The sequence below is a fragment of the Triturus cristatus genome, chromosome 7, assembly GCF_964204655.1.
Source record: "Triturus cristatus chromosome 7, aTriCri1.1, whole genome shotgun sequence".
In the NCBI taxonomy this organism is placed as follows: Eukaryota; Metazoa; Chordata; class Amphibia; order Caudata; family Salamandridae; genus Triturus; species Triturus cristatus.
Genome location: NC_140590.1, coordinates 810942159 through 810957371, shown reverse-complemented (window position 1 = coordinate 810957371; position 15213 = coordinate 810942159). Strand labels below are relative to the sequence as shown.

The window sequence follows — 15213 nt, the reverse complement described above, 5'->3', positions numbered from 1 at the left end:
CAGATTCTTTTTTTATAAACAAATTTTATTGCTATTTTCCAAGATTGTACATTTATTCAGTATACAACAATGTTGCCTTCAACTTTCAAGTTTTTCTTAGTGTTCATTTATTCGTTTTGGTGGATCTATAACAAACCTTTCTTTAACAACATTTGTATGAATAGTGTTTCTACAAATTGGTCAATTCAGTTTTTTCCATTATTAATATGAATTCATAACATTCTTCCTCCCCTCCCGCAAACGAATCTTTCTGTGGAAATTTGCACTGTTGTTTGGTTAGTGTGTTTCCACGTCAGACGCGGTGACGTCATGCATCAGCTATATACCCCCATCTGGTATCGTTTCTAGTCTGGTATTTAGTGAGTTTTTACTGCTAGTGTGGAGCCACAGACATTGTCCCATGGGGCATATTTCTGGTTCCTTCTCTAATGCTCCCTGCACTGGATAGCACTGGGGAGACTTTGCTGTTTCTTATGGTGATCTGTGGTCATTGGCCAGGTTTTCCTTATGTGGTGCAAATATTTCATCCCAGTGCCCTGCTATAGGTTTCTTACGCAGCTCTTTTCGGAGTGCTCTACTTTCTGCTTCTGTCTAATACAACATTTCCCGTCTCCATATCTCTGGCACATGAGGTTTAGTGGACTTCCATTGCATTGTGAAGGTTCCTTCAGCTAAGTCTGCAAACTTCATGGCTACTTTTCACTTCTTTTGCAGTGAATACTTCCGAACAGGCTACTCTCTATGCTCACCGTGTCCTTTCTTCTCATTACTCTTTCTATAATTTAGAGCATAGTACTCCAGAATCACTGCACAGCTGACCGCTCCATATCATGTGGCGAAAATTGACCACTTCATTACAGCTGCGGGTACAGACAGGATGGGACTCTGGGTTTATCTGGCCTAACTTACAAGGGGTGAGGTAACCTCTGTGTAACACATTCAATTGGATGTACCCGAAATGTGCGTTGCGGGATATCTTCTGCACACATGGAATGGGCACCACAGTAAGCTGTCCCATTTATTTTAAAGTTTCTGTAACGACACACCTGTATGTATGGATGGATATATCTAAGCTACTCTCATGCAGCCTTTTCCCAGAATGTGTGTTGTTTAAATCACTGCATGCACTGGCGCTTTGTCCACAGTGGTATGCCATTGCGGTCTGATAGTGTGCACTATCCTATTGTATATTAGGAACTGGCCGCGGAGTATTTCTGATTCGTCGACTAGCATTTGGGAGTCTCTAGGAGGACCATTCTGAATTAAATACCTGATATTCTTGAGGCCAGCCCTTTCGCAGTGGCCTAGGTCCCTGAGGTTTAACTGTCCCTCCAGAACTGGGAATCCTCTTAATGGGTTGATGGTGCCAATGGTTTTGCCAGTTTCATGAAGCACTACCAGGCCATCGCCATTTTGACCAGCATTGGGTGGTCCTTGTTATGCTTAATGAGCCTGAGCAGTAGTGGCTGAAGTGCACCTCCTTACATTTGGGTATTTGTGTACCCGGTCTCAGTTACATGGCGTTGTGCTAGCCACAGTGCTACCCGCTGCAATTGCGCTGCCTTGTAATATCCTCAGAGGCCTGGTGCTCCCATACCCCCCTTGTTCACAGGCAGCTTAAGTTTTCCCAGGCCACTCGTCATCATCCTGTCTCATAACTTAATGTTCAGAGGAGCGCATCCAGCTCGGAATATTCTGTTAAACATATATGTTAACAACGTAGTAGAGAAGCCGTGGCAGCATACTCATGCTGCGACCAACAGAAGCGTGGGCCAAAAGGCCACCTGTGATCTTAGGGATGTTATCACTTGCCAAACGTTTCCCTCCACTAAGTCTAATTCCTTATGGTAGACATTTATGCTCACGTATTAAAAGGGACCGGGATCCCATCTTAAGACAACGGCCCCCCCCCTCCCCCCCTCAGAGTATGAGGCAGAGACTGTCTTAAAGTAAGCACATGTTTCACTAAGATTAATCTGTAGGGGGGACAACATACCAACCCGCCTCCTGGGTGTGGCTACTGGAGTCAGGTCCATTCCTGCATCTCTTGTGTATAGCAGCTTGTCATCAGCGTATAATGATGATAGGACATGGGATCACTAAAAGGCACTGTGGCTGGCGCAAATGGTACAGGGAATAGTGGACACCCCTGCCTTGCCTCCTTGGATATTGTGCAGGTGTCTGATATATTCTGTCCTGTTTGCACTCTCGCTGTGTGCGCCGCATAGAAGAGGATGAGCCATGATATGATGATCTAACGCCTGTTTGGCATCTGCTGCCAGGCATGCCGTGTTGGGACAATTATGTTATGCTTTTTCTTGATTTGATTAAATATTTGTATGTTTAGGGAGGTGTTTTTATGTGGGGCAAACCCATTCTGTGTCTATGAGTTTGGGCATCAGTGGTTAGCAGCCTCTTCGACAGCACGTTGCTCAAAATATTGCTTCAGATATACTGACACTGCAAGGATCTAGAATACGGCATCAGATGCACGTGGCATTTATGTACAATATTGCTTCAGATATACTCACCCTGCACGGATATAGAATACTGCATCGGAGGCATGGCCCAAGATGGCATTTATGTACAATATTGCTTCAGATATACTCACCCTGCACGGATATAGAATACTGCATCAAATGCACGGCCGCACGTGGTATTTATATACAATATTGCTTCAGATATAATGACCCTGCACGGATATAGAATACTGCATCAGATACACGTCATTTATGTACAATATTGCTTCAGATATACTCACCCTGCACGGATCTAGAATACTGCATTGAATGCACGGCCGCACGTGGCATTTATGTACAATATTGCTTCAGATATACTCACCCTGCACGGATCTAGAATACTGCATTGAATGCATGGCCGCACGTGGCATTTATATACAATATTGCTTCAGATATACCGACCCTGCACGGATATAGAATACTGCATCGAATGCACGGCCCCACGTGGCATTTATGTACAATATTGATTCAGATATACTCACCCTGCACGGATATAGAATACTGCATTGAATGCACTGCCGCACGTGGCATTTATATACAATATTGCTTCAGATATACTGACACTGCCAGGATATGGAATACTGCATCAGACGCACAGCCGCACGTGGCATTTATATACAATATTGCTTCAGATATACTGACCCCGCACGGATCTAGAATGCTGCATCAGACGCACGGCCCCACGTGGCATTTATATACAATATTGCTTCAGATATACCGACCCTGCACGGATGTAGAATACTGCATCATACGCACGGCCCCACATGGCACATGGCCCCACATGGCATTTATATACAATATTGCTTCAGATATACTGACACTGCCAGGATATAGAATACTCCATCAGACGCACGGCCCCACGTGGCATTTATGTACAATATTGCTTCAGATATAATGACCCTGCATGGATCTAGAATACTGCATCGGATGCACGTCATTTATGTACAATATTGCTTCAGATATAATGACCCTGCACGGATCTAGAATACTGCATCGGATGCACGGGCCCACGTGGCATTTATGTACAATATTGCTTCAGATATACTGATACTGCAAGGATCTAGAATACTGCATCAGATACACGTCATTTATGTACAATAATGCTTCAGATATAATGACCCTGCACGGATCTAGAATACTGCATCGGATGCACGGGCCCACGTGGCATTTATGTACAATATTGCTTCAGATATACTGACACTGCAAGGATCTAGAATACTGCATTGGATACATGGCCCCACGTGACATTTATGTACAATATTGCTTCAGATATAATGACCCTGCACGGATCTAGAATACTGCATCAGATGCACGACCCCACGTGGCATTTATGTACAATATTGCTTCAGATATAATGACACTGCACGGATCTAGAATACTGCATCGAATGCACGTCCCCAAGTGGCATTTATGTACAATATTGCTGCAGATAGACCGACTCTGCACGGATCTAGAATACTGTCTAGGATGCACGGCCCCACGTGGCATTTATGTACAATATTGCTTCAAACAGACCGACCCTGCACGGATATAGAATACTGCATCAGATACACGTCATTTATGTACAATAATGCTTCAGATATAATGACCCTGCACGGATCTAGAATACTGCATCGGATGCACGGGCCCACGTGGCATGTATGTACAATATTGCTTCAGATAGACCGACCCTGCACGGATCTAGAATACTGCATCAGATGCACGGCCCCACGTGGCATTTATGTACAATATTGCTTCAAATAGACCGACCCTGCACGGATCTAGAATACTGCATCAGATACACGTCTTTTATGTACAATAATGCTTCAGATATAATGGCCCTGTACGGATGTAGAATACTGCATCAGATGCACGGCCCCACATGGCATTTATTTACAATATTGCTGCAGATAGACCGACTCTGCACGGATCTAGAATACTGCCTCGGATGCACGGCCCCACGTGGCATTTATGTACAATATTGCTTCAGATAGACCGACCCTGCACGGATCTAGAATACTGCATCAGATACATGTCATTTATGTACAATAATGCTTCAGATATAATGACCCTGCACGGATCTAGAATACTGCATCAAATGCACGCTCGCACGTGGCATGTATGTACAATATTGCTTCAGATAGACCGACCCTGCACGGATCTAGAATACTGCATCAGATGCAAGGCCGCACGTGGCATTTATGTACAATATTGCTTCAGATATACTGACCCCGTACGGATCTAGAATACTGCATCGGATGCAAGGCTGCACGTGGCATTTATGTACAATATTGCTTCAGATATACTGACCCCGCACGGATCTAGAATACTGCATCAGATACACATCATTTATGTACAATAATGCTTCAGATATACTGACACTGCCAGGATATAGAATACTCCATCAGACGCACGGCCCCACGTGGCATTTATGTACAATATTGCTTCAGATATAATGACCCTGCATGGATCTAGAATACTGCATCGGATGCACGTCATTTATGTACAATATTGCTTCAGATATAATGACCCTGCACGGATCTAGAATACTGCATCGGATGCACGGGCCCACGTCGCATTTATGTACAATATTGCTTCAGATATACTGATACTGCAAGGATCTAGAATAGTGCATCAGATACACGTCATTTATGTACAATAATGCTTCAGATATAATGACCCTGCACGGATCTAGAATACTGCATCGGATGCACGGGCCCACGTGGCATTTATGTACAATATTGCTTCAGATATACTGACACTGCAAGGATCTAGAATACTGCATTGGATGCGTGGCCCCACGTGACATTTATGTACAATATTGCTTCAGATATAATGACCCTGCATGGATTTAGAATACTGCATCGGATGCACGGGGCCCACGTGGCATGTGTGTACAATATTGCTTCAGATAGACCGACCCTGCACGGATCTAGAATACTGCATCAGATGCACGACCCCACGTGGCATTTATGTACAATATTGCTTCAGATATAATGACCCTGCACGGATCTAGAATACTGCATCGGATGCACGGCCCCAAGTGGCATTTATGTACAATATTGCTGCAGATAGACCGACTCTGCACGGATCTAGAATACTGTCTCGGATGCACGGCCCCATGTGGCATTTATGTACAATATTGCTTCAAACAGACCGACCCTGCACGGATCTAGAATACTGCATCAGATACACGTCATTTATGTACAATAATGCTTCAGATATAATGACCCTGCACGGATCTAGAATACTGCATCGGATGCACGGGCCCACGTGGCATGTATGTACAATATTGCTTCAAATAGACCGACCCTGCACGGATCTAGAATACTGCATCAGATGCACGGCCCCACGTGGCATTTATGTACAATATTGCTTCAGATATAATGACCCTGCACGGATCTAGAATACTACATCGGATACACGGCCCCACGTGGCATTTATGTACAATATTGCTTCAAATAGACCGACCCTGCATGGATCTAGAATACTGCATCGATACACGTCATTTGTGTACAATAATGCTTCAGATCTAATGGCCCTGTACGGATCTAGAATACTGCCTCGGATGCACGGCCCCACGTGGCATTTATGTACAATATTGCTTCAGATAGACCGACCCTGCACGGATCTAGAATACTGCATCAGATACACGTCATTTATGTACAATAATGCTTCAGATATAATGACCCTGCACGGATCTAGAATACTGCATCAAATGCACGGGCCCACGTCGCATTTATGTACAATATTGCTTCAGATAGACCGACCCTGCACGGATCTAGAATACTGCATCAGATGCAAGGCCGCACATGGCATTTATGTACAATATTGCTTCAGATATACTGACCCCGCACGGATCTAGAATAGTGCATCAGATGCAAGGCTGCACGTGGCATTTATGTACAATATTGCTTCAGATATACTGACCCCGCACGGATCTAGAATACTGTATCGGATGCACGGCCACACGTGGCATTTATAAACAATATTGCTTCAGATAGACCGACCCTGCACAGATCTAGAATACTGCATCAGATACACATCATTTATGTACAATAATGCTTCAGATAGACCGACCCTCCACGGATCTAGAATACTGCATCAGATGCACGTCAGTTATGTACAATATTACTTCAGATATACTGACCCCGCACGGATCTAGAATACTGCATCGGATGCAAGGCCGCACGTGGCATTTATGTACAATATTGCTTCAGATATACTGACCCCGCACGGATCTAGAATACTGCATCGGATGCACGGCCACACGTGGCATTTATAAACAATATTGCTTCAGATAGACCAACCCTGTACGGATCTAGAATACCGCATCAGATACACATCATTTATGTACAATATTGCTTCAGATATACCGACCCTGCACGGATCTAGAATACTGCATCAGATACATGTCATTTATGTACAATATTGCTTCAGATATACCAACCCTGCACAGATCTAGAATACTGCATCAAATGCACGGCCGCACGTGGCATTTATGTACAATATAACTTCAGATATACTGACCCCGCACGGATCTAGAATACTGCATCGGATGCAAGGCCGCACGTGGCATTTATATACAATATTGCTTCAGATAGACCGACCCTGCACGGATCTAGAATACTGCATCAGATACACATCATTTATGTACAATAATGCTTCAGATAGACCGACCCTGCACGGATCTAGAATACTGCATCAGATACACGTCATTTATGTACAATATTGCTTCAGATATACTGACCCCGCACAGATCTAGAATACTGCATTGGATGCACGGCCGCACGTGGCATTTATATACAATATTGCTTCCGATAGACTGACCCTGCACGGATCTAGAATACTGCATCGGATGCACGGCCGCACATGGCATTTATATACAATATTGCTTCAGATAAACCGACCCTGCACGGATCTAGAATACTGCATCAGATACACATCATTTATGTACAATAATGCTTCAGATAGACCGACCCTGCACGGATCTAGAATACTGCATCAGATACACGTCATTTATGTACAATATTGCTTCAGATAGACCGACCCTGCACGGATCTAGAATACTGCATCAGATGCAAGGCCGCAAGTGGCATTTATGTACAATATTGCTTCAGATATACTGACCCCGCACGGATCTAGAATACTGCATCGGATGCACGGCCACACGTGGCATTTATAAACAATATTGCTTCAGATAGACCAACCCTGCACGGATCTAGAATACTGCATCAGATACACATCATTTATGTACAATATTGCTTCAGATAGACCGACCCTGCACAGATCTAGAATACTGCATCAAATGCACGGCCGCACGTGGCATTTATGTACAATATTACTTCAGATATACTGACCCCGCACGGATCTAGAATACTGCATCACATGCAAGGCCGCACGTGGCATTTATATACAATATTGCTTCAGATAGACCGACCCTGCACGGATCTAGAATACTGCATCGGATGCACGGCCCCACGTGGCATATATATACAATATTGCTTCAGATATACCGACCCTGCACGGATATAGAATACTGCCTCGGATGCACTGCCCTACGTGGCATTTATGTACAATAATGCTTCACATAGACCGACCCTGCACGGATCTAGAATGCTGCATCGGACGCATAGCCCAAGGTGGCATTTATGTACAATATTGATTCAGATATACCGACCCTGCAAGGCTATATAATACTCCATCGGACGCACTGCCCCACGTGGCATTTATGTACAATATTGCTTCAGATATACTGACCCTGCACAGATATAGAATACTGCATCGGATGCACGGCCTATGCACTCCCTCCTCGTGGCACAAATGTGCAATGCTGCTTTAGACATACAGACCCTGTTTAGATATTCACTTCTCTTTCTGGCACACTGCCCCAAACTGCACATATGTTGATAAAGCAGCTTCAGATACAATGTCCCTCACTGCATATATGCAGAATACTGCTTCAAATACAATGCGCCGCGCGGCACATATGTTCAATATTGCTTCATATGTGTGCGGGCAGTACAAACACAGATATACAGCATTGCACTAGATATAGTGACATTACAGCGGTATTCAGCTCTGCTTGAGACACACTTCCACAAAATGTCTCAAATGTAAAATACCTCTTTAGATGTACTGACACTATACAGAGATCCGGTAAATCCTCATGCACACTGCCCCAAACTGCACCTTTGTGCAATCCTGCTTCAGAGACAGGGAGACTCCACAAATACTCGATACTGTTTCGGATGCACTGCCCTGTATAGTGTTTTTAGGTCTCGCCTGACCCAGCGCATTCGCTGGTCTGGCGAGACTTATTGAGAGGGCTCCAAAAAGTGCTACCAGGCCAGCCTAGAGCTACAGTGCATGTGCGCGGGGGCGCGCGCGCTGCGCTTTACCGCGATTACTTTCACTTTCGCGGCTGCAACGGCCGCTTTGATGTTTGATCGCGATTGCGATCACTTTCGCTGCCTCACGGACGCTTGGCATAGCCAATAGGTCTCGCTTTTGGGACCTTATAAGTGTTTAGTTATGTAACTGTTGCATGGCTAAACACTTATAAGGTCCCAAAGGCGAGACCTATCGGCTATGCCAATGCTTGTTCTCATTCTCTCTTGTGACACATCACATTTTACCAATATATTTTAGTATAGCATCGAGGCTGCATTAATGCACAAACAGGTAATGCCACTCTAGATGCACGGTATCAGCTCTGCACAGTGGTTTACAAAACCCGCATCCATTTGTAGGGACAGACTCCTACTCCGGAGACTGCCTCCCGACACAAAGATGCAGGTTATCATTTCTGAGACACTGAACCGCGCTGCTCAGTCACTTCCGTTCTGCTGCACCTCTCTCCAATATCCCTTCTTTGTGTATTCTGTGTCCCTCTGCACGGTTTCAGAATATTGCAGATTGATACAGTGTACAAAACAGCTCATATTTCAGATTAACGCACTAGGCACCTTCTTGACGGGTGAGACATTTGTATGTTGGTGGTAACGAGAGTTTTCGCGCCTTTGGTAGCGCGACCCTGGGGTGGTTTCAAATGTCTAGCTTTAGGAACTGCAGAGTATATACCGACTGAGCACCTCCAGCACACATGCACACGCTTCCAAGCACGCGCACGCATTCCAAATGAGTCTGTGTGGACTGCGAACGTGGGTCCTCGGCGCCGCGGTCCTCACAGCGACGTCTGCTTGGCTCAGTCAACGGTTACTAACTCTATTAGTTAGTACCGGTTCGGCACCATGGTGAGCCTTATACATACACACATCAGGCAATAGTGAAGTTTGAAGTTCACACAAAGTTATATTCTGTGAAATTAATGGTGCAATCACATTTATCCTTGAACTTTGTGGAAAATATATTTAATGTGCATTCGCGCGCACACACACACACCTCTCTCACTTTATCCAGTTTCGTCTTTCCGGTCGCTTTTTTCTTTTTCGCCTCTTCCTTTCTCCCCGTTTCTTTTCGTCGTCTCCCTCGTTCTTCCTTTCTTTTCAAAGTTTTATATAGCACGAACTTGACCCGGAGGTATCAGAGCACTTTACATGAGCACCAGTTGCGTTACAGCCATTCATTTTGTTAAGCACAGGGAGATTAAGTACTTTGCCCAGAATCACAGGGTGTTGAGAGTCCCTTCTGGGACTCGAACCCAGTTTAAAGGTCGACCGCCCTAGCCATTAGGCCACATCCTTCCTGTTCTTTTTGCCTTTCCTTTCCCCACCCCTCCTCTTCTTTTCCTTTCACTCTTGTCCCTGTTTCTCTCACTTATTCCTTTTTTCACTTCCCCTCATCTTTCACTTTTTCTCGCAATAACATTCTCTTCCACGTTCTCTCTTGCTCTGTCCTTCTCACCAGTTGCTCTCCCTCTCTTGACCACCATTCTCTTTATTCTCTCTCTTTTTCTCTTTCCTTTTGTTTCATGTTCTATTTTTCTCTCCTTATGGATCCCTCGTTCCATCTTTTTTTCTCTCTGTCTCGCTTCTCTCTTTATAGCTCCACTTTTTCTCTCTTACTCTTCCCTCACCACCTGCCATTTTTTGGTCTTTCTTACTCATGTCTTTCTCTCACATTCCATATTATTAGCTTCTCTCTTTCCATCACCCCTCACTATTTTGCTCTCTATTCCAGTTCCTTTCACCTATCTTCTCTATTCACTCTCTTTCACTCTCACCTGCCTTATTCTCTTTCTCTTGCCCACCTCTATCTCTCTTGTTTTCTCTCTTTCGATCCCTCTGGGACCCATTACCTGCTTTCCGCAGTCTCTTGTTCCTGAAGATGGACACAATGACCAGCAGGTTTCCCAAAATGTCCACTACGATGGTGATGATAAGGACGGCAGCCAGTGTGGTACCCACCCAGGGTGAGTCGTGGTCAGCGTCTTCCTCCTGGCCAGTGGAGATATTCTCCCAGCTGGAAAAGCCCCTGTCCATGCTGGTGTCATTTACTTGCAGAGAGAGAAGGCAGAAGGCAGCCCTAGTTACACAGTGAGAGATTCAAGATTTCCAGTGGTTGCTGAGAAGTTTGTCGTCCAAGACAGGGCAGTCACTGGCCCTGTTGATTTGTTAGGTATGAAGTAGGCATCCAGACCTTCCTGAGCTCAAGTGCAGTCCAAAAATATCACCTCAGACATGAACATCCTGTATCTTCTCTGGTACCCAAACAGTTGGAGAGCTGGTAGGATGAGTGAAGGGGGCGGTCTATTGCTTGAGCAGAGACATGGCCTAGCTGATGAGATGTGGAGTGTGATGGGTTTTTGTGGTTCAGTCCACAAGTGACCAAGTGGGAATGCTGAGACGGGCTCTTGGGGCTAAGGTGTGATGGAGTTGAGAATACACAATTAAGCATGGGACCGTATAACCAGGCCAGACGATTTCTATCCCAACTTCCGATCTGAGCAGATTTTGTGGTCCTGGACAAACCACTTAAATCTTCGGCCAGCTTCCGAACTGATGCCAATGATCACCTAAAGTAAACTCGACCAGCTGTCTCCCGAAACGCTGCTCCGCAGAGAATATTCAGCAATGATTAACTTCTCTTCTACAACATCTCTGCAGTTGAGACTGTTCTCGGTCCTGTATTTATTTGCGCCAGCCTGAAGGATGTGGATCTCCTGCCAGGGGTTCCTTGTTTCGAGAGCTGGTGATCCCAGAGACGAGCGGAGCAACAGCACCCCGTCTCCCTGGCATCCCTTCGCAGCATCTGCTTCCGTCCGCGCGCACCTTCTCAGCTGCCTGTGCATCAGCCGCGCAGCCCCCTACCGGGGAGAGGCCCGCACCTGTGAGAGCAGTGTGCATGAGGATTAGTGAGCAGGGAGGGGGAGGGGCCTCCGCCGCGGATCCCGCGGGGCCAGCTCTCCGCCTTTCATCGTTCCCAGTCAGATATCAACAGGGCTAATTGAATTTGGGCAGAGATATGAGGAATGCCCAGGGAAATGTAAAGATGAGAGCGCTCTGCGTACCTCTTGTCTGAGGTATAGAAGAAGGGACGGGAAAAGAGAGCATTAGGCAACTCTTTTGCATTTTTGTAATTCCTGGCTCTTTTTTCTGTTTTTTTGTTATTTTTTACAAATGTAACTAGGTTGGCAGTAAAGCAGCACTTGATAAAATGAAATATTGGTATGCTTTGTCTCTCAGTATCAAGCAGGTACTCTGGGAAAGGGAGCAGCCGCAGATGTATGTTTCCATTTCAAGCACCGACTCCAAGGTTTCTATCTGCCTTCAAAGTTAATGGGGTGAAGAGCAGCGCTTTCTAAATAAATGAATGATTGACAGTAACTCCCACTCCTTATTAATCGAGAAAGCTTGAAATATGATGTGTTCTGGAGACTAATTGATTTTGTTCCCAAATATGTAAACGCAGTGTCTTAAATGCACAGGTACTACCCAGCACTGAGTACCTGCACTACTTTAATTTTGGAGGGAAAGTACCTGCACTTCCCAGCACTCCTGTAATACATTTAATGGGAGAGTATCGGCACTTGTCAGGAGGAAACAGGTACTCTAAATAGTGGGTACCTGCACTTCTATAAACCCATTTAAAGTACTGTGTAAAAGGTTATATGATGGTCGGACTAAGCACTTAGAGCGACACTGTAGCGCGCTGGTAAATGGTGGCAGTGTGGTTGCATGATAGTCAACGTGTTGAGTGTCAATGTGGTGAGTGTGTGGCTATTGATGGTGTCTATGAGTGTGTACTATGATGGGTGTTTTGATGTAGGAAGGTAGGTATTTTGGTGAATGATGGTGCCTGTGTGGGTGCATGTTGGTGGCTGTGTGGGTATTTGGTGGTGGGTGAATGCAGTGGTGTAACAAAGACCCCCGAGCTCCAGGAGCCCCCTCCAGCACTTGCGAGGCCCCTGGCCAGAGAGCTTCATACTGGATCCGGAGTGTGGGGGTGCCCCGCATGCACTTTGCAGGGGGGCCCCTTCAAGTTCGTTACGCCGCTGGGTGAATGCGCCTGTGTTGGTGGGTGTATGAACATGACTTTAGCGATTGACCGATAGTTGAGTGGACAGGTAAAGAGGACTGTCCGGCCATATATGAAGGTGTGTGGATGACAGTATTATGGATGAGTTTTCATCTAATGGTGAGTGAATGCACGTATTAATGGGGTGCTGGCACATTATGGTGGGTTTGTTGACATATGGCGATTCTATAGATGCCCATATGAGAGTGAGTGTTGGTATACGTTGTAGTTGATTTACATTCTGTAGCAAATTTTTGTTTGAAAATGTGTGAGCTGTTGTAAAGACTGTGGGGCATATTTATGAGAATTGTTACACGGTGCAGCAAGCCACCTTGCTGCGCTGCGTGACAGGGAAAGGTCAGGAACGTGCTGCATTTAAACGACTATGGCGCATTCCCGCCTTTTCCTCTGCGCTGGCACCTTTTTGGCTGCCTAGCACAAACGCAGACACCCTTGCACTATGGTGCAAGGCTACCTCCGTTGCATGCAGGATTGCTTTTGTGCAGGAAGGAGCACCTTCCTGCACAAAAACAATCATGAGAGGCAAATTTCTCTATCTATGTGTGCTGAATGCAGCACTCATAGAAAGAGGAAGTAGCAAGGAGAAATACAAATATTTCTCCTCGTTACACCTCTCCTGGGAAGGTGCATCTTTTTTGCACATTCCCAGGTTTACTAGTTCTGGTAATACTGGAAATGTGTAAAAAAAACACGGGAGTTGCATGGAACACCCACGCAATGCCCATGGAACACATCCCCACCACAGAGTAAGGCAATGCAGCAATTTGCCCTGCTGTGCTTTACTTGAGATTTATCAAGCCACTCAGGGCCATGCATGGTGGCCTTGCATGGGTTCAGAAATGTAATTTCTGAGTTTTCACTTTTGCACCACGTTGCATGGTTCAAGAGTGATAATATGCCCCTTTTTGCTTTGGGGGTTCAGGGGCGGGAATTAAGTTGGACTAACAATGGCGAGGAAGGGACAAGAATTGAAGGGAGCACCTTAACACATGCATTTTTTTTCCTTTTCCTTTTATTTGACATTAATAAACTTTAACTTCCTTTCAACGTAGGTTTTTTAAGAAATGTTATTAGATGTTTTTTAATGTGAGTTGCGTAGAAGGGCCAATGTTTTTGGTGCAGGATACTGGTTCTGTGGCTGTATGGTGGTGGGTGTGTTGGCACATGATATGATGTTCATTGTGTGAATGTATGATGGTATAATGGTGCAGGTGTAGGTGTATGATGTTGCTTGTGTGCTCTTAACCCCTTCGATGCTGCGCAGATTCCGCCGCTGTGCTGACGGAATCTTGCGCGGGCGTGGTCATGACGGAATGGTTCCGTCATGAGCACAGCTCAACCGTGGGTCATGACGGAACCATTCCGTCATGAGCACCGAAGGGGTTAAAAAGGGAGGGTGTTGTATTATGTTGGATGTGTCGGCATATGCCCTCTATCTGCCCTTCCCACTCTACAGCCCCAGTTTACACCCACACCCTGCCTCTCCAGTCCTCCTTTTCTGTGCCCCTATGCCCCCTGCAGATCCACTGTGCCTCTCTGCTTCATCTGAATCCCTTCTTTGTGACTTCACACCGTGCAGCTCCTCTCTGTAGCATCTTGTGGCCTGCGTCCCTCTTGCAGCTCCTCTAGTGCTCCTACCCTCTCCTGCAGCCTCTCTGTGTGCTCCCACATACATTATATCTGCCCCTGACTCTCTACAGCTCCTATGTCTGCCTCTGCATCCCCTTTACCCTGTGGGCCTATCTGCCGTGCCTCTGCAGCCCTTCTGTACTACATGGCAGGTGACAGCCCGCAGAGAGGCTTAAGTGGGGTACACGTGCACACAGAGACACCAAGGGGGGGGGCAGGTGGCATATAGGAGATGTAGGGGGATGGGCACGCGGATAGGGGCTGTACTGGGGCTTGCTCACAAAGAATGGAGGCAGGAGAGACAGAGAATGGCCAAACAATGGCGATGCAGGGGCTGGGCAGCGAGGGACGAAGGGAGGCATACACTGGGACTGTAGGGGGAATCAGGGGAACACAGTGAGACTACAAGGGACCAGAACAGTTTGATCACTCAAGAATGTACTCCCAATGAGATTGTTTTTCTGATTTATTAGAACCACAAGACGTTGATGTGTTCTGGGATCCGCCTTGATCATGATAGAGGGCAGTGTTCATCACATGACATTCAGTAGCTTTTATTCCATGTGATCGTCACAAGTGAAGAAAT

At 45.8% G+C, this 15213-nt stretch overlaps 1 protein-coding gene across 1 annotated transcript in view; it reads right to left on the bottom strand.

Moving 5' to 3' along the window:
• Positions 1 to 11513, bottom strand: part of LOC146810619 (melatonin receptor type 1A-like) — a 58113-nt gene extending 46600 nt beyond the window's left edge. Inside the window, exon 1 of the mRNA XM_085614434.1 lies at positions 10759 to 11513. Coding sequence (XP_085470560.1) covers positions 10759 to 10942 — 184 coding nt within the window. The 5' untranslated portion in view covers positions 10943 to 11513. The remainder of the gene's footprint in view (positions 1 to 10758) is intronic.
• Positions 11514 to 15213: the final 3700 nt, after the last annotated feature.